Source organism: Ambystoma mexicanum, chromosome 4q, assembly GCF_040938575.1.
Source record: "Ambystoma mexicanum isolate Mex_15411 chromosome 4q, UKY_AmexF1_1, whole genome shotgun sequence".
Lineage (NCBI taxonomy): Eukaryota > Metazoa > Chordata > Amphibia > Caudata > Ambystomatidae > Ambystoma > Ambystoma mexicanum.
In genome coordinates this window covers 1,038,735,803-1,038,759,300 of record NC_090928.1, presented here as the reverse complement: position 1 = coordinate 1,038,759,300, position 23,498 = coordinate 1,038,735,803, and the positions used below count along the sequence as shown (strand labels likewise).

The 23,498-nt window shown below is 45.5% G+C and overlaps 1 protein-coding gene across 3 annotated transcripts in view; it reads left to right on the top strand.

Annotated features, from left to right (window-relative positions):
* BPNT1 (3'(2'), 5'-bisphosphate nucleotidase 1) overlaps positions 1-23,498 on the top strand; it is a 756,164-nt gene that overhangs the window by 372,371 nt on the left and 360,295 nt on the right. For all 3 annotated transcript variants that reach the window (XM_069608587.1, XM_069608588.1, XM_069608589.1), the window contains 2 exons: positions 12,245-12,352; positions 12,967-13,015. In XM_069608587.1, the coding sequence (XP_069464688.1) occupies positions 12,245-12,352; positions 12,967-13,015 (157 nt within the window). The remainder of the gene's footprint in view (positions 1-12,244; positions 12,353-12,966; positions 13,016-23,498) is intronic.

Below are 23,498 nucleotides of genomic sequence, written 5' to 3'. Positions count from 1 at the left end.
TGCCGGATGATTTCGGGCTCGGGGGATGTATGGAGGTCACATCACTCCCAAGAGAGAGAATATTCGCACTATTCTGCTCCACGACAAATACATACTAGGTTGGTCTATATGTTTGCCACACAAGAGATAATGACAGAGATTACGCAGACAGAATATAAAGCGATGGTCCTCTCAGACCACTCGCCATTAATCCTAGGATGGCAATATCGACCCCCGAGAGCAAGGATCCCGACATGGCGCCTCAGAGCAGAGGCGCTGAAAGACCCCTTTTTTAGGGAGGATATGAGGGAGGAGATTATTAACTACTTTAAGATAAATATTGGCAGTGTAGATTCAGCGGGTACGCTTTGGGAGGCCTTTAAAGTGGTGATGAGAGGGGTAGGCATAGCAAAGTCCAAAGGGCTGCAAGGAGGGATCCTGACTGAGCTAGAGGAAACAGAGAAGGAATTCTCTAGCCATTGAGGGGAGAAAATAATACCAAGGAAGACACTGAATTAATACTCAGGCTGCAACAGAAATGTGCCGGGCATTGGGAGAGACCTTAACTATAAAAAATACATAGACAGCATGCAGGAGGGGATAAACCAGGAAGGATCTTGGCATGGCTATACAAGAGTGAGACCCCCAGGCCCACGATTAGAACAATAACGAGGGAAGATGGAACATAGTTGATACCCAAGAATGAGTTAACCAGGAGTTTGCAGAGTATTACAGACTACTATATGGAGATGATGAGGAGAGTAATTGCACGAAAATAGCAGAAACACTGGAGGACATAGGACTGCCGCAGATTACCGCTGAGGAACGAGAGGAGTTGGACGCACCGATTACTTTAGAAGAGGTGGTGAGGCAGTTGCTCACCAGCAAGACTCCAGGGGCTGATGGACTCCCAAGTGAATTCTATAAAACATTTAAGGGAGAGGTGCGCCCCCCGCTTTTAGAGATTTTAAATGAGGCATATGAAATAGGTAGACTGCCAGAGTCCCTCAGAGAAGCGATTATAATACTGCTTCCCAAACCTAATAAGCCTGGACACAACTGTGGTTCATATAGGCCCCTATCAATGTTAAATCAGGACAGTAAAATACTGACGGCCGTTTTGGAAAACAGACTGAGGAGGGTTATTGGTAAATGAATACATCCAGACCAGACGGGTTATGTCCCAACAGCAACATATCCAATAATCTCGAGCGACTCCATCGAGTTATTGAGCATGGAAACGAGAACGAAGGCAAATTGGCAATTGTATCACTGGACGCAATAAAGGCCTTTGATTCGGTCAAATGGCCGTGGCTGATGGCAGCCTTGGCTGGCTATGGAATGGGGCCCGGATATCTACAGTGGGCAAAAATGTTATATAGTGAACCGTTGGCTAGAGTTAAAACAGGAGCAGTGATATCAGAAAGGTGGCAACTCCATAGGGTTACTAGACAAGGATGTCCATGGTCTCATATGCTTTATATACTGGCCCTGGAACCCCTAGCGATATACCTGAGGCAACAGTATGATACGATAGGCATTGCCGTGGGAGGGGAACAGCATTTAATCTCCCTGTATGCGGATGGCATGTTGCTGTATTTGCGACACCCAGAGGAAAACCTCCAATACATTCTGGAGGTGATGGAGAGATATGCAGGGCTGTCTGGCATAGCTGTGAACCCCCAGAAATCTAGTATATTCCCATTGGGTGGATGTAAAGGGATCGCATTAAAACAGTTACCGGTGTTACAGATACCATGGGAGGTTAGCACATTTCGATATCTTGGGATAGATATATACCATACGGTGGAAGAGGAGCATCAGTACAATACAGAGATAGCGATTAAGAAAATTGAAAATTGCATGAAGTTATGGGTGAAGCTGCCATTAGCAATGATGGGGCGTGGGGCAATGTTGAAAATGGTGGTCCTACCAAGGCTCTTGCATTACTTTGGGAACATACCACACCTGATAGCAAAGAAGTTCTTCATTAGATTAGACGGTATGTGCAGGGATTTCCTTTGGCATGGAACAAGAAATAGAGTGGCCCTCTGGAAGCTACAGAATTCATATGAGAAAAGGGGTATAAAACTGCCTAACTATGAAGTTTATTATATAGCAAGCCAGCTGCAATATGTAGCAAAATGGCACTCAGAAGAGGCTACCTCTGAGTCCAGGCTGTTCCGACAGGATTGTGCTCCATTCTACTTAAAGGAAATGATGTGGCTGCCCAAGGCATATATGGAAGGGCATCCAAAGATGATGATACGTCAGTGGAAGATGTGGCGCAGGGCATGCCAGATGATGGAGAACCCATCCCCGTGTTCCCTGCAGGTACCATTAGTGGCGCTGGCGGGCAAAGAAAAGCAACTAAGGATGCTGATCAGGAACCACTGGGAACCAATGGGGATAGCAACAATGGGCGATATATGGCAAGAGGGGACTATAATAGACTTTGAAGTGTTGGGGGAGGAAACTGGGTTACACACAGGCCAATATATCACGTATCATAGAGTAGTGCGGAGAATCAGGAGGACATGGTCCGAAGTTGTACTAGGAGAGGAACCAGACGCCACCATAGATACAATATCTGACATAGCAGAGGGGGGGACATGAGATATCTAGAATATGAGTTGATGATGTCCAAAGTGGGAAAGGAGGTGGTACAACTGAGACAGGACTGGGAGGCGGAAGTGGGAGCCCCGATGGGCGATGAGATGTGGGAACGGAACCAAGGGTATCACAAAAAGATGTCAAGGAACGCAAGACTACAACAGATGCAACTATAGATTACACATAGGGCGTATATGAAACCCCAGAGGATAGCTAGATTTAAAAATGCAAGACGGCAAGCATGTCCCAAATGTGATGAGGAGAATGCTGGAATGGTGCATATGTTCTGGTCATGTCAGTCATTGAGCGCTTCTGGGGTGAAGTGGCACACAGACTAGCGGAAAGAGGTATTAAGATTGTGGTGGATACAGTGTGGGCCTGCTTGATAGGAGGGTTTCCTAGACCACGTAAACTTAAGCACGTGGCAAATTAAAAGACCTGGCATATGCACTTGCAAAGAGGAGAATTGCTATGGGGTGGAAGGCATGCCACAGACCATGACTAGAAGTATGGTGAAAAGATTTACAGAAATGGGCTGAGGCAGAAACCACGGTATGGCAAGTAACGAGCAGTGCCGGGGGGAGGAGGAAACCAAGACCTTGATGGCCTGGAAATTACTAATAGCAGAGTTATTTGGGCCAATGCGAGACCCAACGGAACCCACGTAAGAGGAATCCCTATCACAAGATGCAGAAACGGAACATGAGAGGAAGTAGGTTTTAAGTATATTTGTGTGCACTTATATTGCCTCCTCCTTATGAATGTTTTATAACTGGCAGTTACATAAATTAATAAGTATGTAACAAAGAAACCTTGAGTGTAAGCGTTTATTTGAACACATGTGATTGTAGACCTCTTTGTAACATCATTACAACATCATTACAGCTCACATTCCCTCTTGAGATAAGCCTGGCTGCTCAGCTCTGCTATCAAAAACTGAATAGTACAGACTTATACCAAAGGTTGGTTTTGCTTACACCTGTAGTCAGAGTTGTGTGTAGTGGTCCCAAAGGGTACTGCATACAAACTTTGCCACACTTTCTCTCAACCTGCCCTGCAGGTTTGGTTTCTCTCGCTCCCGTCCTGGGGGTTTGGGTTCTCACCCCACTGAATGGAAAGGTCCTTAGCCCCCTGGAATATGTTTTTCTTCTGGGACGGGAACACAGTGGCAAAAAATGGTGGGGTTTGAAACTTGTCTATGTCCTGATGAAGGCCTATGGAAGAACTATGAAGGTGTTCCTGATTAAGAGTACACCCAACTCAAGAAGGCCGAAACAGTCATGTGTCGACGGTTTATTCAGTGTTTTGTATTGTGCATTAAACTAATTGTGGTCTGAGATAGGATTTTCTTTAGCATACAATGAAGGGGTGCTATAGATGGCTACATCTTGCAGGCTACCTAACCACTTATATGAGCATGAAATAAGGGAGGCTGCTTTTGTCCTTTGGGAGTAAGTGATAGTAGAGTCAATCAAGACCAGTGCAATAGTAGAAATAAAAAGTGTTTTAAATTGTGTATTGAAATGAGTCGGGTATTAACCCCAGCACTTTAATGGAATGCGTTTTGTCTTTACAAAGTGAATAAAAGAGAATGTCATGGTCCAAGTGATTTTTTTTAATGTCACCATATTGTATGTATATTGTTTTGATATTTGAGAAATGTGTTAGTTAAAATAAACTTTTTGATACATTTTTCTACAAAGAAAGGCATAGTGTACAATCTGAATGTGTAGGTGGGAAAGTGGAGAAAAGGAATTTTATCAGGATAGGTAAAAGTAAATAAGCGTACCTTCCATAGGTGTTTAGTCCCCAAAGTGCCATATGTTCTGACATAACATTTCCCCATATATTGTAATATCTAACATGGGAACTATCCAAAAGTCGGGGAGGGGTTATTCAATCCTCATTGAAATCACCTGCCATTACTACCTCACCTGTTGAGGCCTCATGCCAAGAGTCCAAGACTTGAGTCAATACCTGGATAAACGTAGGCGCATCAATTTTAGATGGATATCAATAAATCATAATTCCAGTTGATTCCAACTTCCACTGCATATTCTGACCGCCAAAATATCAGTGATATTTGATTCTCATAAATCACATTTCATGTTAGCAAAAGGGCATATCGTTGTTAAAAGACCGACTTATGTGCGACCCTTTAAACCTTGAATAGCTATCAAGAAGTGGTTTTGATGGCAGCCAGGTTTCATTTAACAAAGGAATGTCATGGTGTAAATCAAAGTGTTAACGTGTGAGTTTAATAAATGTGAGAGTCCTCTGAAGTTCCACGAAATCAGGGAGCATTGCAAATCATCCTCTCCTCGTGATATTAAGAGTTGGTATGTGTCTTTAGTGTGAAGAGCTGCAAATATTGATGGCCAATTGTCCACGGAATAGTTGGTTGCACATTAAAGTTCTTGAAGACTTGAAGGGAGAGAGTCTAAGTGGATTTGGAGATGTCCGTCCAGAATACCTACTTTTTTCACGTTATGAACATATATATTATAAGACTCCTGTGGTTGGGCTCAACAGGACTATAGAGGTTGTTTCGCAAAGTGAGAAATGAAAGGGCTTTTTCCAATAGGACGACAGTCGTTAGCCTGAAGAACAGGTGGATGTTTACTTGGTCAACTCTATCAGAGATGAATTCCACCTGTTTAATATCAGTGGATGATCTCATAGGCGGTCTCAGAATATCTAGAATTAGGCACAATGTGGTCTGTTGGTTTAGGATGATTTGGTGATCTGATAGAATTAAATGTTCTAGACCGATACATAGAAAATTATTCCTGCCCACTTCCCCTGGGTTCTGTTCCTCTTGTGTTTTTCCAAGTGGATATATCGGAGCATGATTCTGTTGCACCCGGTTTCTTTTTCCCCCCTGGTGTAAAGCACAGAGGATGGCACTAAAGACTTACCCAGGACTGCCTGGGGGCTGTACGGGGACAGCAGTGGTGCAGTTCATGACACATGGAGGAGCAAATAGGCATCCACCACTTAGCATGCCTGTGCTGGAACGCCGGGAGCCATAGCAATGGCGTCTTCCACTCTGAGGAATGGAGGTTGATGAGAGAGGACGGCAGAGAAACTGCAGGACCTCAGAGGAAAGGCCCTTGTTTTTTTCTTCAACAGCGCCAGGAAGAGTCCTATATGTTTGGACCCAGGTTCAAATCTCCAGAGAGAAAGCTGGGGAAATGGAAGGATTCGACTTGTTGCAGGATCAACAGGCAATCCTGCCTGATTCGTATCCTCACAATCTTGCTAAAAACCTAAAATAATCAAAACTAAAAACCTGAGCCCCAAGGATCAGACTACAAATATTTAGAAGGAGCTCAGGATAAAACAAGAATACAAAAAGCAAATAAAGAAACTGAATCTACAATTGAAGTAATAGAATCCCAACAGGCCAATTGAAAGAGAGCCTAAAACGGGAGGACATAGGGCTTTACTTCAATCGGCAGCCTAAAGGATGAGGAGTCTGGCTATAAAAGCAGTGCCTGCTCATTCTGAACTTGTCTTAGTCGGGGACAGGTACTCTGTACTTCTCTCCAGACGCTGCTGCATGAAGAGAATCGGTTTCCTGAAGGATGAGTTTTTGCCTGGGTGAAGGAGCCAGACTACCCTCTAGCACTGCCTGCCTCAAGAGCATGTAGGAAACCGTCTCACCTGGGGGAAGGAAGAGAGTACACCTGCGTTCCCACCTAAGCCAGAAGGGGGGGAAGAGCTGACCTGCCTTTGAAGCCTAAGAAGAGGCTAAAGCAAAACCTTGCTAGGATCCTGGTAAAGAGAGACCCGGACAGAAGCGGGACTCCATGAGGAGAAAAGGGGCAAAAGCAAAGAAAGAAGGAAGGTAAAGAAGAAAGAGTTGCGCCAAGAGCGAGAAGATGAACCATTCGAAGGACTGGGATAGAGAATCAAAGAACAGGACCCAGGTGTTCCACTGCCTTTGAGGCCCTGCACTTCTAAGGCAACTACAGGCTCCAGTTTGATTACTTTTCATAAGGGTTATAGGTCAAAGTGTCGAATGAAAAGGACCGGAATACAATTGGTTCGAGTCAAAAGGACATAAAACAAAAAAATTGAATGTCCCACCCAAGCCCCTGTGTTTTGGCCAAAAACAACACATTTTATCTATACCAAGCCAAAAAAAATAAAAACATTTTTAAAAAAGCATTCGATTTTTTTATTTTTATTTTGTTTTTTTTTTGTTTTAGGTCCTTTTGACTCGAACCAATTGTATTTCGGTCCTTTTCATTCGACCCTTTGACTGGACACCTTCATAAGCACCCCTGTTTGTCTATCTGAGGAAACTGTAAGAGAAAACCTCTTTTTTAATTGTTGGACTTTTGTTATTTAGGGAAGGACTTTAAGTTGCATAGTCAACCTGCTATACTTTTCACTCAAGGGGGAAGGACTTCGGTTTATATTCTAAATTGCACCATTTGATTTAGCTATTCTGACAATTTACTTTCAAGGAACTTTTGATTCAGGAAATCTTTATTTTATGTTAAAGGATTAGTTGTGACAGGCAAGTTCACTTTAGGGGTTTTAGTACTTTGGGGCACCTTTTTACTTCATAGTTGAAGTACACCTTCAGTTTGCATTATTCACACAGGGATGGACTTCTAAATCATTGAAGTTTGAACACTTTGCTTTATCCTTTAAACCCTAGTTTGGTTACACCCGCTGTATAAAGTATTTTCTTTAAGAAGGCACAAAGTCTGAGACCCTTCTGTTCGCCATGTGGTCACACACCCTAAGGGGATAGTAGAGATGCGACTTGTTGCAGGATCAACAGGCAATCCTGCCTGATTCGTATCCTCACAATCTTGCTATGTTGAGTAGGTTGTGAGAAGATTATAAGTTTATTTTCTCCAACTCCAGGGAAATGTCTTTGGGAATTGCTATTAGGTAATGATTTATAGAAGCTTTAGAAGCTTCCAGAGGCCAAGGAACCCTTGGGTTGCTTCTCACAATCCCTTTCTTAATTACTGACTGGTTAAGGTTGTTTGCTCTTCTTTGATGTGTGAGGCAAGTCTGATGCAATCTTAGAATTAGACATGTTGGATAATGATTGTCTAAATTTGTGGAGACATTTTCGAGAGCCGCTAATTTTAAAGGAAGGAATGTTGCTATTTGTATTTTCTTTTCTTAGGATTTTGTTTAGGTGACTTGACTGGCCCCGTCATATTCATTGTATGCAAGCTCAAATCTTCGATGATAGGCATCTCCTTGTTATCTGTAGTCTGTAACAACTAAGAGTTGTCAGACAGCAGCTTCAACATAGATTTGAATGAAGTCATTGGGGATGTTGAGCTGGGTGCTGTCAACGTGTTTAGACCTTTGAGTCTGGGCTGCCTGAGGGCAAGATTTAGCACAGATGAAGCCTTCCAAGAAATGCATTTTTGAGTTAATAAAGTTAAGGGTAGCTTTTTTTTATCATTCAATTCAGGGAATTCAGGACAACGTTTAAAGGTATCTGGTCATTGCATTGAATGAAATAGCATCGAATGCCATACCAGAGGAAAAAAAAAGCATTGAATGCTTTTTTTTTTTTTTAAAGGTAAAGGGTTTAGTTTAATGAAAATGGGTTTTTAATGGTTAAATAAACAGGGTTCGGGGGGACCCATTAAAAAAATATGAAAAATTCATTCAATGCTTTTTTTCCGATGTTTTATTTTTCTCTGGTATGGGATTCGATGCTATTGCATTCGATGCAATGACTATGAAACCAAGTTTAAAGCATTTAATAGCAATGGTTGGCCCAGTGTCGTTTGATCACCTAAAGGCTCAATGAGCTGCGTAGAATGCAGTTGTGTCAGCAAAGGTTCATAGGAGAACCTGGAAGGTTCAAAGGATCTAGAGGAGTTGATGATCGATTTAAATGAATTGGGGGTATATGGAGAGGATTTCGGCTCTCATCGATACTGTATTTGTGTTGGGAACATTCACAGTTTCTTGTAATTCGTAGACATTCGGAGCCGGTAGTTTGCATTTGACTTATGTCATGTTTGCATTAGATGCATTCAGTAAGAAAGCAGGTTTAGTGGCCTCCACCCTCTCTCTACTGACTACGTAGCAGTCGTCATTGCTCAAGCGACTTGCCTCTTTTGCATCTCTAAAATGGAAGAGTTGCCCATGTTCTGCAGGAAGACTGTAATTCTCCCTTGAATAGCTTTTCCCGTGGTCTTAGATTTAGGTTTCATTTTCTTACTGGCAGGCCCATTATCCTTCCCCTGTCCTGTTGCATCAATTGCATTCAAAGATCTTAAGGGACTTTAGAGTATTATCAGAAGCGATTGGGGCTTGTGATGGAAAAGACAGAGTCTCTGACTGTAAGGCAACATTCCTAAGATCATTTCTAACCCACCAATGTGAACGAATGCAAGGAGAACCACATATGTATGACTTGGACACCAAAGTTACAGGTTTTTTTACACACACATGCGCACACACGTTTTACCTACCCGGTGGGGACTAACCCTTCCCAATTTTTTAGAAATGGGCTTATATCAGTACTATATTCAGAAAAAATTCATAATACAGGATCCAACTTCATATTTGCAAAAATGTGTATTTTTACTTGTGTGTACGGTACCATCTTTGCGGGGACTTGACCGTGTAAACACACACACTCTTTTTACATTTGAACCTGCTCTGTGCCACTGCAGAGCACGGCCTGCAGATCGGGAAACTGATGTAGCAGGGCACGTGTCACTATGCTTTTGACCTGCCTCTTAATGAAGGGGGAGGTCTGATTGGCGGTCCACCCTTTCTGAGATGTTTTACTCACATCGATAAATGCGAATCCTTAATACTACGGTTATCAGTAAACCCCATAACAAACCTGAAATTGATATGATATACAGACCACCAACCTACGATGCGACTTTCATAGACGCCTTCACGGAAGCCATTACCATCCTAGCCATCAAGTACAATCATCTGATCATCCTCGGAGATTTCAACATCTGGTTCGATGAAGAAACCACAACCACACAAAAATCCTTAACCGCCCAACTAACATCAAGCCACTATTCAAAGACACAACAGGAAACATACAGGAATTATCCTACTACAGACCCATTTCCAACATACCCTACATGGCCAAACTGCTAGAAAAATATGTCTACAAAATAACCCAGGAATTCATAGAAGAGCACTGCCTACTAGACCAGGCACAAGTTGGTTTCAGACCAATGAGAGGAAAAGAATCAGCTCTCCTCTCAACATGGTACAGCCTAAAAACGAACACAGACTCTGACAACAGTACCGCCCTGATTCTCTTTGATCAATCCGCAGCTTTCAACACTGACAACCACGACATCCTCATAAAGAGATTGACTAGGAATAACAGAACCCACCCTACTATGGATCAAATCCTTCCTAACAAACAGAACCGAAACTGTATGGATGAAACCTTTTAAGTCCAAACCTAGAGACTCCACGTGCGGAGTACCACAAGGATCATCTTTCTCCCCGCTTCTATTCAACATCTACATGTACCTATTAATCAAACTCATCAAAAACATGGCCTCACATGCTACAACTACGCCGACGATACCCAAATAATCTTCAACATACAAGACACCCGAAAAGAAAACACTACTCTAGAGAATTGCCTTTGTGATATATTCAACTGGAGGAACCTCAACCACCTCAAAATCAACCCAGGCAAAAAAGAGATGATGATGTTCAAAAAAGGGAGGAGACATCAGCTACATCCCCTGGCTAAGAGAGCTCAGCAGCACACCAGCACCATCATCAACCGTAAAAAAACCCAGGGGTCCTGATGGATAACAACCTCACTCTAGAGCCACAAGTAAACGCTCTACTCAAGAAATGTTTCTTCCTCCTGCGAGCAGCAAAAAGGATCCTACCGTTCCTGTCGTTCGCCAACAAAACACTTACCATCATCGCTCTGATCATGTCCAGAGTAGATTACGCCAATAGCCTATACTTGGGCATACCCAAACGACTTCTAAAAAAAACTACAACGCATACAAAATGCGGCAGCCAGACTCCTCCTCAAGCTACCCAGAAGAGAACACATCACACCTGCGCTAATAATACTACACTGGCTACCATTAAAATAGCGTATAAAGTTCAAGTCCATCTGCATCACGCACAGAGCAATACACAAACAAGGCGCAGAATTCGTAAGCGATAAACTACACCTACAACATCCGACAAGAACACTGAGATCAAGCACCGACATCCGCCTGGAACCAAAACTCTATAACAGAAGAAAACTCGGAGGATCCTCTTTCTCTCACCATGCACCGAAAACCTGGAATGACCTACCTAAGAATATACGAAACACAACAAACCACCTATCATTCAGGAAACTCCTCAAATCATGGCTCTTCACAGCGTAACTACAACAGCGACGCACTAGAATGCCCACCCCGTTAAACAACGATGAAAATAATACCAACCTCGGTCTCTCCCAAAATGGACATACACAGAACCCAAAGAACGGACCCCACGACAGACCATAAAATATTATGGGAAATATCCACAAAAGGAGGTCACCATAGACTGATCACATGCTCAGACCGAGACATAAGCCCTAAATGACTCATCCACTGCTTCCCGGCCGTACCATATCCAAACCCCCAGCAGACACATTTACAGAGTGTGTTAGAACAGCACAGGGAGCGCCTCACACAAACCAAAATCCTCCCAGGCGTAACCCCCTCGCCCATCCTGATGAGATTGGGAGGATTGGCGAGCACCACACTCAGAGTTCTGAATGTTAGTATGTTATACTTCATACAACCCACTAACAAAAAACTCAGCATTTCTGCAGACTTACCTCAAAAATCTCACACAATCCTCTCTCGCACAACAACCCGCATGCACTTCACAACAATGCAACAACACATAAGCCGCACCAACAGCACACAAGGACTGACATTGATCCGATACTTGCACCAAAGCTCAGCACCCAGTGTATGCCGAGTTGAAGCCGCCAACAGAACACCACTTCTCTCACTATCCTACTCCCGCTTCACCTACTTACCCATCCCACCTTCTCGTTTGCAGATCCGCCAGAGCGCCTGGGGACCAACTCCGTTGGTGATGGTGCGTGGTACAAATACCTTTTAACATTTAACATCATTGTATTAATAATAAACAAAAATAACAGGACTGCTACGCACTTGCCAGATGGCAATTCTTCACAATAATGACATGAGATTCAGATATGCTTGTGTGCCAGATGATGACAAACTGCAAGAATCTGAAATATTAATTTGTTGGCCAACATATGTAGAGAAGTGACAGTATTAGAAGAGTAGTGTGTATTAATGAAGTCAATATCCGTGTGTTTATATGTGATAGTTCAGATAATCTATCATACATGTATGTTATTAATGGGCAGTACATGCCAAAACTTCTATGTTTAGATGTTTAGTTTTCAGGATTAACAGATGTTGTGTTCTGTAATCCTGCCTTTCAATGTAATGCAGTCGTGGGCAAACTGTGGTCCATCTGACATTTTGGCCTGCAACTCCCATCAATCTAGCGTATATTCGGTTTGTATTTTTATGTAAATGAGATGTGGTTTTTCTACTGCCCCCCCTACCCCTGTATGTATGTTTGGGATTTGCTTTTTGTCCTGACCTAACGGCCATATTTGTATTTGCAGGACTTACCATCATCCGATGTTGAGGAGGACCTAATTGAGGCAGGCCAATACAATGAGATACTAAAGCATTGTTGTCCGGCACAGTACAGCAACATTAAAGAGGAAGAGGTAAATGGGGACTACCTTCACTCTATTACATTGTGGATCATCTGTCGGCAAGGTTGTTGGGCATAGCATTTATAAAAATGATTGCTTAAGGAGACATTTGGAAAAGTAACAATATTGCACTGAACATTGTCTTAAGCGAGTTGCAAGGCTAATGGGTACAGTTTTCTGAGCATCCTAAGTGAGGGAAAACATCCTCTGGAATTCCTGGTGACTGAGCAGTCATTCCTGAACTCTCTAATGCCATGAGCATCTTTATTAAGCATTTCCACACTGCAGAGGAATGGCGAGAACCAACCTAGCTTCCTAAGTAAGAGAGAATTTGAAATACTAAGTGCCAGATGAACAGTAAAACTTAGAGCGAGACTGCAAGTGCCTTGAGAAAGGATATAGACTACTTTTAGAACCCCTAGAACACATGGATACAGGATTCCAGAACTGTTCAGATTGCTACTTCTGTTTCATGAGAACAAACCTATTCATCCTCAGAGTTCCTCTAGGATCTTGCATAGAAATACTGTCAAAGCATACTTTTTGCAGGAGTTAAGTAGTTGGCTTCTCTTCACATATATGAGGCGGTTGTCTTCCCTAATGTCGTAGTGCTCTTTGTATTTCAGCTTGTTGTGTGGGTTGATCCTCTGGATGGCACCAAAGAATACACCGAAGGTTAGCATTCTTCTGTTTTTCTTTGTTCTAGTTGAGGGCATCATGCCTTGTGTATAGTCAGTAGTAAATGTATTTGAAAAAAATAAGCAAAGTACATGAACCGCAATTGAGGAAGCTATCTGCAGCATTAGAGTTTTTATTAGTTTCATTGTTTTTGGCTTTGTAGATATCGGATTAAGCCTTTAAATGTTGAATAACTTTGTCAAGCCAAATTTACAATGCATAAAATTGTAATTGATGGGCCCTGTTCATGCAAAAGGTTTACTTTGTATCAATTGACCAATTTTCTGACTAGAATCCTGTTTACACTAAAAATTTGTTGATGCTTTTTCTCACATTTCTACTGTATTAAGTATTTCTTATTTTTCTGTCTACCTTATTTTCCTTTGCAGTGATTGCTGGGTAGAGTAAGGGGATGAAGAAATCATGAGGCAGGACCACGTCATTTTAAAAACATGATTTCAATACATTTAAAGTAATAGAGCAGGCGCTAAATTGCTACATAATCTTATTCCAAAATACAGCTATTATAGGACAATTACTGTTCAGCACAGTGAAAAAATGGCATAGGGACAAAGAGACAATGTGTTAATAATTTAATGGTCTCATTATACCTAGGTACATTATAATACCTAGATTTCAAAAAGGATTTGTAGGTCGGACTAAATTTCTATAGATCAGGATGATTGGGGTGGTGTGATGAACGCGATGGTGTCATTACTTCTTTCCCAGCGGTGACCTCTCCCCATGTGACCAGGGGACGGTAGCCGCTACATAATACTGACCCTGGAGGTGGCTATATGAGGGAGGATCACATGGGGGGAGGCGACCGGGGCTATGACATGAAATCATTTAACGAGACATGGTATCCCCCTTTTCCTTTTCAGGATACCCACTCCATTCCCCATACATTAATGGCATACTGTCATACCTCCCCTCACCCACCAAGGCAGGCTACTGAAAACCCTTTCCCATACTTCTGTATACTAGGTACCAAAACCTGCCTTGCCTTTCAAGACTTCTGAGAACACTTTTCCAGACTTAGCTTACAAGTCATCAAGAACTGACTTCCCTTTCCTTAAACATGAAAATACTGTAATAAAGAAGATGAGCCGATTAATGAAGATCAATGGAAGCCAACAGCACACACTGCTCTCTAGTTGTTGCAGGAACAGGACTGATGCTGGGAGATTTAAACCGGTAAACCAGCTGACAAGAGATGCTGGCTGGAGAACTGGTCTTTTCTGTGTTGACCGAGGGACTGCGGGGCTGGTGCAAGGTCCATGGAGCCAACCGGCTTACCGAAGAGACTGAAGAGAATTGACTGCAGAGGAGAGCATGCTGTGAAGATGCCACAAGCAAAGAAAGGCTTCTGAGCATTTGCAGGTACCGAAAGGCAGCCTCCACACCGCCAAAGCCCGGAGAGATGCCAAATAGACGAGTGGTAGCCACAAGAGACACAAAAGCTGCAAAGCGGAGGTGTCCGGAGAGAGAGCAGAATACTGAAGAACCGCCACAGGATTGCTGCGGGAGAACCTACACATGCCACCAACAGCTACTGAGTCCACCCATGGAAAGCTGGGACAATGGGGCTTATTGGCAACCCTGGCAAAGGCAAATAATAGTGAACGAAGTATATGAGAAAGAACAAGCAAGTCAATATTTCTGAGACAGAACAGAATAAATATAACAGTCTGTTAAGTTTGTAAGTGTATGCAGTACACCTATAAGAAAAGCCCTGGCAGGATCGTATACCAGGCAGACTCAAAACTGAACAGAGTAAATATAAGAGACTATCAGGTTTGTAAATGTATGCAGTGCACACATAACAAAAGCCCTGGCAGGAGAGTTTACCAGGCAGATGCAAGTTGCAAGTATGTTAATGTAAGAAAGTCCTGGCAAGAAAACATACCAGGGAAGGTCAAGTTGGACAGTGTGAAAAATACATCACCTAGGGAAGTCCTAATCAGGATACATCAAGACTAGCAAATGGCTGTGTTTTTACATAGTAAAGAGGGGAGAGTACACATGGCAGGAGAGTACACCAGGTATCCTACCAAGACACAGACTAACAGCCAAGTTGTTTTGTATACCAGTTGTGTTAATCAAGAAAAACTTAAGGAACTGATATTCTTGAAGGTATAATAATTTAGAATGTGAGTGCCAGTATAGTACTTTGGACACAGGCCATTTTGCTTTGGACATCTTGACATTGGGCAGACCTTTTAGTTTTGTTTTAGGTAGGGAAACACGTCTTAGAGTAGGGTCATAGAGAAATTTCCCAACCCCTTTTCATTTTAATAAGTCTTTGGCCAAGACCATGAAACTCCTGTGTCCGCATCTCATTCCTGGCTCCGCACAGTAGGCATCCTCCATTTCATTGCAGTAGGTCACAATCCAATGGTCGGAGTATGCCTTTGAACTATGTCATTCTTTTGGCCATCTATAACCCCAAACCTGCAAATCATCTGCCTACCTTCGGTGATAAACCTAGTCAGCCCACAAAGCCAAAGCAGCAGAGTCCTTTCAAGTCTGGTGCTAACTATTCAACCAATTGTGGAAACTTGTTCCAGAATGTGTTAATCTCAAAGTACATGCTGTTGCAATTTGAAAGAAACCTGCATCTGTACAATCGCCAGAAAATGTGCCGATGGTAAAATTGATGAGTGGGGGGCGCTGTTCCGCGAGATCCACGATGGCGGCTCTGTTAGAGCTCTGATCACCTGGTGCTAGTGACGGGCGTGAAGCTCCTTCCTAACACAATTGCAGCCCCTAAAATCGCTAGACGCGACCCTTGATCCTGTGGGCAATGTCTCAATGTGTGTGTGTGGCGCAGAGAAAATCCCTGCTGGTGGCCGCATGACATGCGGCACGCAGGAGTCGCCGTACCGCGCTCCTCCAGGCTCGTACTCTTGGCCGACAGAGTTCCTCAGGCGGGCGGGGATAAACTGCTGTGCACAGTGAGCAGCGGGCTTGCCCTGAACACCCCATGGCAGCCTCCAGGTTATCTGGGCTGGTGTGCCTGTGCTGTCACGACCTGCACTGCGGTGACCCGGTAGGCGGTGGTTGGCAGAGGGGCTTGGCAGGCTTCATTTGATCGTGGCTGCGATTCCCAGCGATCCCTAGACTGCGACTGCAGGAGGTTGCTTGCACATTTTGCAAGTGGCGATGTGAAGGTAGAACTGCAGAAAGAGTGCAATTTTCTGCTGGCCAAAGGACTCTTATCTTGTTGGGTAACTACAACTCTCTATCAAATTTACCCCTCCTACAAATCCATTGTCTCTATTCCAGAGTGAGGCAGCAAAACTGATCTCGGGCACCAGTAAAAGTTATCTTGTTGGACCAATCCTCTCCTCCATCCGCTGGCGCTGTCATCTGCTTCATATTTCTTTAGAAGATTATTTGTACAGCTCATTGCTGCTTCTATTAAGCTTGCACAGCTAGCTGAAGATCCTATTTAAGAAACGTTCCAGACACTTCCCTGGCATGTGGACCCTGGACGGCTGCATGCTCACTGCGATCGCCAAAGCGAGGCCCCAATATCCTCATCACCCGCTGTGGCCTGCTCTACTGAGAGCTCATTTGAAGGTGCGTTGCAGTGCATCTCCATTGTGGCACTCATTGGACTGTTTTTGGGCACGCAGTCCCACTACCCCGACATCATCTGGGTTGACTGGCCCCGGCGCCATGTGAATGTGCGGTGAGTCTACCGCAAGACTACACGGTTTGTTTAGCGCCACCTTCCGTGCGCACATCACCTTGATCTGGGCCGATCACGCCCGACATACATAGTTACAACCTGCCGGGATGAAGAAAGGGGGCATGAAAAAGCAAAGCACTGTGAATTCCTATGCCAAAACTGCCCCAAAGATACTGGGGCCGAGATGGAGATGACGGATGCAGCCACTGCAACCGCTGAACTTGCCGAAACTCAACGCATGATGGCCTGCATGCAAGAGGGGTTCTCTGCAGTGCACAGCAAGCTAGATGACATCACAAACACTGTGGGTTACATCAAGGCACGGCTAGAAAAAACAGATCAGAGACTGACGGAGGGGGAGCATGGTGAAGATGATGTATTTATTCTCAAATTCGAGGTAACAGAGCTCACCAAACAGGTTCAGGCAGTGGCTAAGAAAAACGTTGAACTTGAGTCATGATCTCGCCGCAATAACATCCTAATTATAGGGGTGCTGCAGAGCAACACAGAAGCGTTGTTGGAGGCATTCATTGAGAGCACTCTGCTAGGACTCACCGTGTGAAAGCACCCTGGGACTTGAGGATACTTCAAGATACCCAGATGCCAAGGGCTGGAGAATCCGTACTCACTGGTCAAGGACAAATTATTTCTATTAATGTATCCCTCTGGTGTTTAATTAACAGACAGAGGAATTAGTTAACTGAAAGAGGCTGGAGACGCTACAGGAACACCACCAACTGCAATATGGAAAGGACACTGATTAAGTACAACGCTAACTTCCTTTGTATAAAAGGAAAGAGGAAGAGTCTGACCTGTGTGATGGATGTTGTCTCGCCTAGCTGGGACAGCGGTGCGTGTGTTATTTATTAGCAGGACCCTCATGATACCTGCTCGAAGAGATGGTCGTCTAGAAGAACAGGAAAGAGTCAGTGCTTGACAGCGGGAAATACCAGAAGTGAATTTATAGAGCAAAGGACAATTGATCTTACCGGGAATGTGTTAGCAGTGCAGCAGGTACGATGCAGGTCTGTGTGAATCCGGAGTTCAATGTACGTAAGGGAGAGGAAGGTGTTAGTAGGACCTGTCCTGACGGCACAAGGACGTCTGAAACGTTCGGGATGGAGGCACTAGGCAGAAGTCTCTAGTCCGTGCCCACTTTCTGGTTGCAGAGCGAAGCAAAGTCCAAAAAATGGATGGAAGGTGGAAGTGAGTCAGCAGAGCGTCTCTGATAGTTTAAGTTCCCTCTGGAACAGCCTTCCTGCCTCCCTGAAACTTGAGGAGAACCATCTCCGGTTCCGGAAGCACCTCAAAACCTTCCTCTTTGCTTCTGCTTTCTCTCTCCCTCTCCCCTGCTGAACAGCTAATATTCTTCACTGAAACTGCACTGATTCTGCAACTGGACCATTCTTAACGGCCTCGGTCCTGGGCCCAGCCACTCTCCACTTGCACTGATGCCCTGGAATCCCCTCTGCACTGCGGGACTGTCTCTGTATCCCTACAGCCCCCCCTTTCCAGCACTTGTTCTGCACTTACCTTGCACTTGCCACCAGCTGGCCCTATTTATTTATTTCTTTACGCCACTTACCTTGTACTGCACTTCCCCCCCTCCCCTTCCCCTTGCACTTTTCCCCCTCCCCCACCCCTGCACTTGTGCGATCTGAATGACACCTGGCCTAGTAGGATCGTTGTCTGTCTCCCCTTGTTCCTCCCCTCCCTGCCTCGTCGCGCCTTGAAACACCTGTGTATAGGCGCGTTATAAATGCCATATTATATCATATCAAGTATTCGCGAGAAAACACAGAATGGCAATCCAGGGATGGAAACGGTCGGCAACAGGTGAGCAGGGCGTTGTTACAGCAGCGGCAGGCAGTTTCAGTCCGGGGGCGTAGCAGAAGGTCAGTGTTGTGAGGGCAGCAAGATACAGAGGAGCAATGCAAAGGCAAGTCCGTGAGAAGTCTGAGTCAGAGAGATAAGATCCAACAGACAAAGGGAGTATCGCAAAGCAGAGGTCCGGTAGACAGAACAGGTCGGTGACAAGAATCAGTACGGGAGCAATCGGAACACAAACCAAGGAAAACCTCTAATCAGAAGCACCGGCTATCCGGTGAAGCCAGTGTTGATTACGCGGTGTACCTGACGCATTGCTTGACACGTGATCGCTTGAGCCAGTCCTTCCATTGGCTACCACATACGCAGCTGTGTGATGTCATTGTGTGCCGAGAGACTTCCGTAGTCGCCTTGGTAACTTTCACGTCAGTGAAGTCCGGGCTTGCATTACATGAGGAATACGCTTAACAGGGAAACTGGGCTGAGACTGTTTAGAAGGATGAAGGCTCCTCGAAGCAGGAGATGGCATAATGGGAATGTGGGAAACCCTACGCCTGCATGTAGGTTCAATCCTGATACTCCTCCTGTTACTGGGCCGCCCCAAGCTTTCGCCTCAGTTTTTGGTTGAGCGTGCTCACAGATCTCTGGAACCCAAGCCCAAACGAGGTGCCCCACCATGCCTAATAATTGCTTGCATCCTTAATTACTGTGATCGGAATACAAATCGGGCTGCCTGTGAACAAGCAAGATGACCTCATGTTGGGATCCAGCAGTGCGCACATATATCCCGATTTTTCGGTAGCTGTACAGCAAGAGTGGAAGACATTTATGGCTGTAAAATAGCAGCTGCGTGAAGGGGACCCTCTAGTATGCGATGCTGTATCGTGCTAAGCTGCAGACTTAATGGAAAGCCAAGACATACTTTTTTACACTGCCCAACACAGAATTTTAGTTTTTGGATGAGAACCTGCCCACATCGTTATCGCATGGTGCTCAACACTGAGCCTAGAGTGTGTCTTGAGCGTCCATTTTGCACTGTGATTTCTGAGTGCTCCACCTGACTGCCATATGGCGTCCTGATCTTAGACTATTGCAGTCCCTGTGGCAAGCGTTGGAGAATACTGTTAAGAAGCTGGCGCCTCTTTGGTAGGAATTGCAATAGGAAGTATGTGAATGCTTGTTTTTCCATGTTACTAAGCCCATTAGTTGGCCCGGGCAAGTGACCGTGCATCAGCTTTCCCATGCAATGTTGCGTTTATAGTTGGGAATGATTTTGCAGGGTCTTAATCACCCCAGTTTTGAGGGGGATGCGGGTGGAGGAGGGGGTGTTGGGGTTTTCAAAAAAGCACTTGGCATATGAATTGTGGGCAAATACAAGGGTGGTCGGCCACGTGAGGGCAGAGGAGGAGGCATAGCTAGAAGGACTGTACATGCTTGATGACAACATGGCTCTGGAGTTAATGAGATTGGGGAGATGGCCGGTCTGAGCTGGAATGTAACCCCATCAAGAGGTGCAAGCTTCTGCTACACATAGAAAGGAATAGAGCCAAACTGCTACTTGCAAGAGACGCATGCCTTTGCAGCAGGTTGTGAAGGATTTGCCAGAAGCTGGGGCAAGAACATATATCATACCTCGTATTCCACGCAGTCCAGAGTGGTTATGAATTTAGTGCATAAGTCACTACTGTTCCAGCAAAAGAAAGTCATGGTTGACCCCCTGGGGAGATATGTGCTAATCTATGTATCATTTGCTGGGAGGGAGATACTACTCTTGAACGTTTATGGCCCCAATGTGGATGGCCCCCAGTTTTATATTGCCATTATCGACATGTTAGCCCTCTACCCCTTAATACCCATGCTCTGGGGCGGGCACTTCAATAATATCCTTGATCTGCAATTGGATAGATCCATTCATTCCCATCGCCCTCTCACGACGGCAGCACGTGTCATCAGCGAGGGGATGACGGCCCTAGGGCTAGTAAATGCTTGGAGTGCAATGCATGTGGGGGGGAATCTTGGTTATTCATTTTACTATTCTGTCCATGACTCTTCCTCCTGCATAGATGTGGCTGGTTTTGGATGTGCTACTTGTGTGGGGGGGGGGGGCTTCTGAGACCTGTATGCTTCCCAGATCCTACTTTGATCACTCCCCTGCCCATATCTCCATGATGCTGAGTAGTCTTCCGAGGCCCCAACATGACTGGTGCTGCAAATCGCAGGCCCTGGCAGATGTGGCATTTGTGACCATCATTAGCGATCATGTGAAGCTAAACTTTGAAACAAATATTGGCTCAGTGACATTGTCCCGAACACTCTGGGAGGCCTTCAAGGTATACATAAGGGGAATAGCTATGGCTGCTGAATCCAGTGTTCTTAAAGTAATTAGGCGAGATATAAGGAGAAGCGAAGAGCGCCTTAGTGCACTAGAGCATCAACTCGTGGTAACGCCGCCCATGGCCACGTTTGCGCAAGTGAAGGAAGCAGTGGACAACTTCAGGGACAACGCAGAACATGAACTCAAATTACTTTCAGCTCCAGTGGCCGCCAGGCGCTGTGGGGAGGGGGAAAGACCGAGCCTCCTACCAGCTCGTATGGTGCAGCGGGAGGGTGACAGCGGGTGTATTCCACATATTACAGACGATACAGGTACACCAGTACATACCCATGCAGCAATCAAGAAAGTATTTGCAAAGTTCTATTCTGAACTCTATTCCAATAAAGATACTCGCTCCTCGGAGGGCATTGTTAGGTTCCTAGCAGACCTACCAATCTCACAATTGTCACAAGATGCCAGTGCCTAACTTGACCTGCTCCTTGCTGAAATGACCCACGCGATTGATGGTCTGTTGACAGGAAAAGCACCAGGCACAGATGGCCTTACAGCTGAATTTTATAAACACTAGAAGTCCCTAAACTATTGGTACTATATTTGCTCGCACTGTGGCAGGGGAGGCCCTTGAGGCACAGATGCTCGTTGAACTGAGGGAGGCAGTAATTCCGGTCCTCCTGAAACCCGACAAACCTCAGATTGCTGTGGCTCCTAGAGAGCCCCCTCAGTAATCAACACTGATGTTAAAGTTTTCGCAAAAATAATGGCCACTCGACAATTGCCATGTATGCCACATATAGTCCACCCGGATCAAGCAGGTTCCCTGGGAGGTCCACCGCACTAAATCTACAGTGACTCTTCAATATAATTGCGCCGATAGATACTAGTGCGCAGTTGATGTATGCTGTGCTGTCGAAATGCAGGTTTGGACTGGCGTTCCTTTCCTACATGCATCTGTTATACACAAAACCAGTGTACCAACAGAACACTATCACTGAAACTTGCGATAGCTAAAGGCACTCGGCAGGGATGCCCGCTATCAATGTTATTTGTGATTGCTATTGAGCCACTTGCAGATCTCATATGGCATAAACATAGCCACAGGGGAATTCGGTTGTCAGGGGAACCTGAAATTATATCGCTCTATGCTGATGACGCATTAGTGTAGGTTAGAAATCCTCAGATCTGATGGGGTGCTGTTGCATGGCTAGAAATGGCTGCTGCCTGAGAGATCTCCGGTGAATGCCCTACATCCTGTGTATATATCCTGCCTTTGGAGGACTGTCTTATCCCACAAATCACTGTGCAGCTGTCAGAGGCCTCTGGTAACAAAACGTGAAGGTCCTGGACCGAGTGGTACCCGCGTTGCCTGACAACCGAAGCACTTGAGAGAGGTGCCTCTTCATCGCGGCCTCATACACCCGGCCCGCTGCCTGCACAATCGAAGACGTGGCGCACTCCATCTGGGCAGTGCCGGGGGGTCGTGCCCCAGCTCCTGGGCTGCCTCCCAGCTGGAACAAGAAGGCAGGTGAGAAAAACGCCCCCGGGGCTCGCATACTCTACCCGCTGCCTGCACTAACGTAGACACAGCACACACCACCGGAGCAGTGCCTGAGGGTCACACTCTAGCTAAAAGGCTGTCGACCACCAAGAACGTGAAGGCAGGTGAGAAGACGATCCCGAGGAGAGTGACCATCAGATCGGGGTGCCGGGTTGTGGCCACGGTCCTCCCGGTGCCCCCAGCAGGTGGGATAGCGCTACGTGTCGGTGGCCAAGCCCCGAGTGGCTGAGCTGCACAGCCCGGCCGCTTTGAACTGGCAGTGGGTCCCGCTGGGTTCGCAGAGTCATTTTGGCAGGGGATTGCCCCGTGATGTTGAAATGGCTACAATGGATTCAGTCCTCATGCACCCAATCATCCGACTCCATACGCTGACACAGCGAGTCGGGCCCGTAAGCCTCAGGGGTTAACGGCCCTGAGACGCATGGTGTCCCCGGCAGCTGCGGTGGCCTGGTAAAAGAACCGTCGGCCCCAACAGTGGAGACGGCCTGCAGAAACCATGTGACATGCCCACAGCCCAAAGGTCTATAGGGGTGAGTGACACTGGAAACTCCTGGCATTTGGGATTTGGCACGCGCTATATAACTGACACATATTGCCCAACCATCATTCAATCGGCCCCTCCTAGAGAGGGTGGCCCGGTGCCCTATATCACGCCATGAAACATCTTCAATAGCTGATCCACCCGGATCAGCGTCCACTCCACCACTAACAGGGTAAAACCAGGGTACCACTCCCACTACGGTGTGCAGACAACGTGCGCCATCCCCTCAGCACCGTGTGATGGGCAACCCAAAAAAGCAGGCAAAAATGGACCAATTTGCATGATCGGACCAGGCGCAGGCCCCTCCTGTTGCAGTCCCAGCTAGATGTCTTAGCTCTAAACCAAACATTGCTGGTACTTAAAAGCAGCACCGATAACCTTGGTGACAAAATAGATGCCCTAACCTGCAACAGTCAAACGGGTGGCAGCAAAAAACAAGGACCTCGAAGGCAGATCCAGACGGAATAACATCCGTATCCTAGGGGTCCCTGAGTCCACACCTGTGGACAACATGGAGAGCTTTGT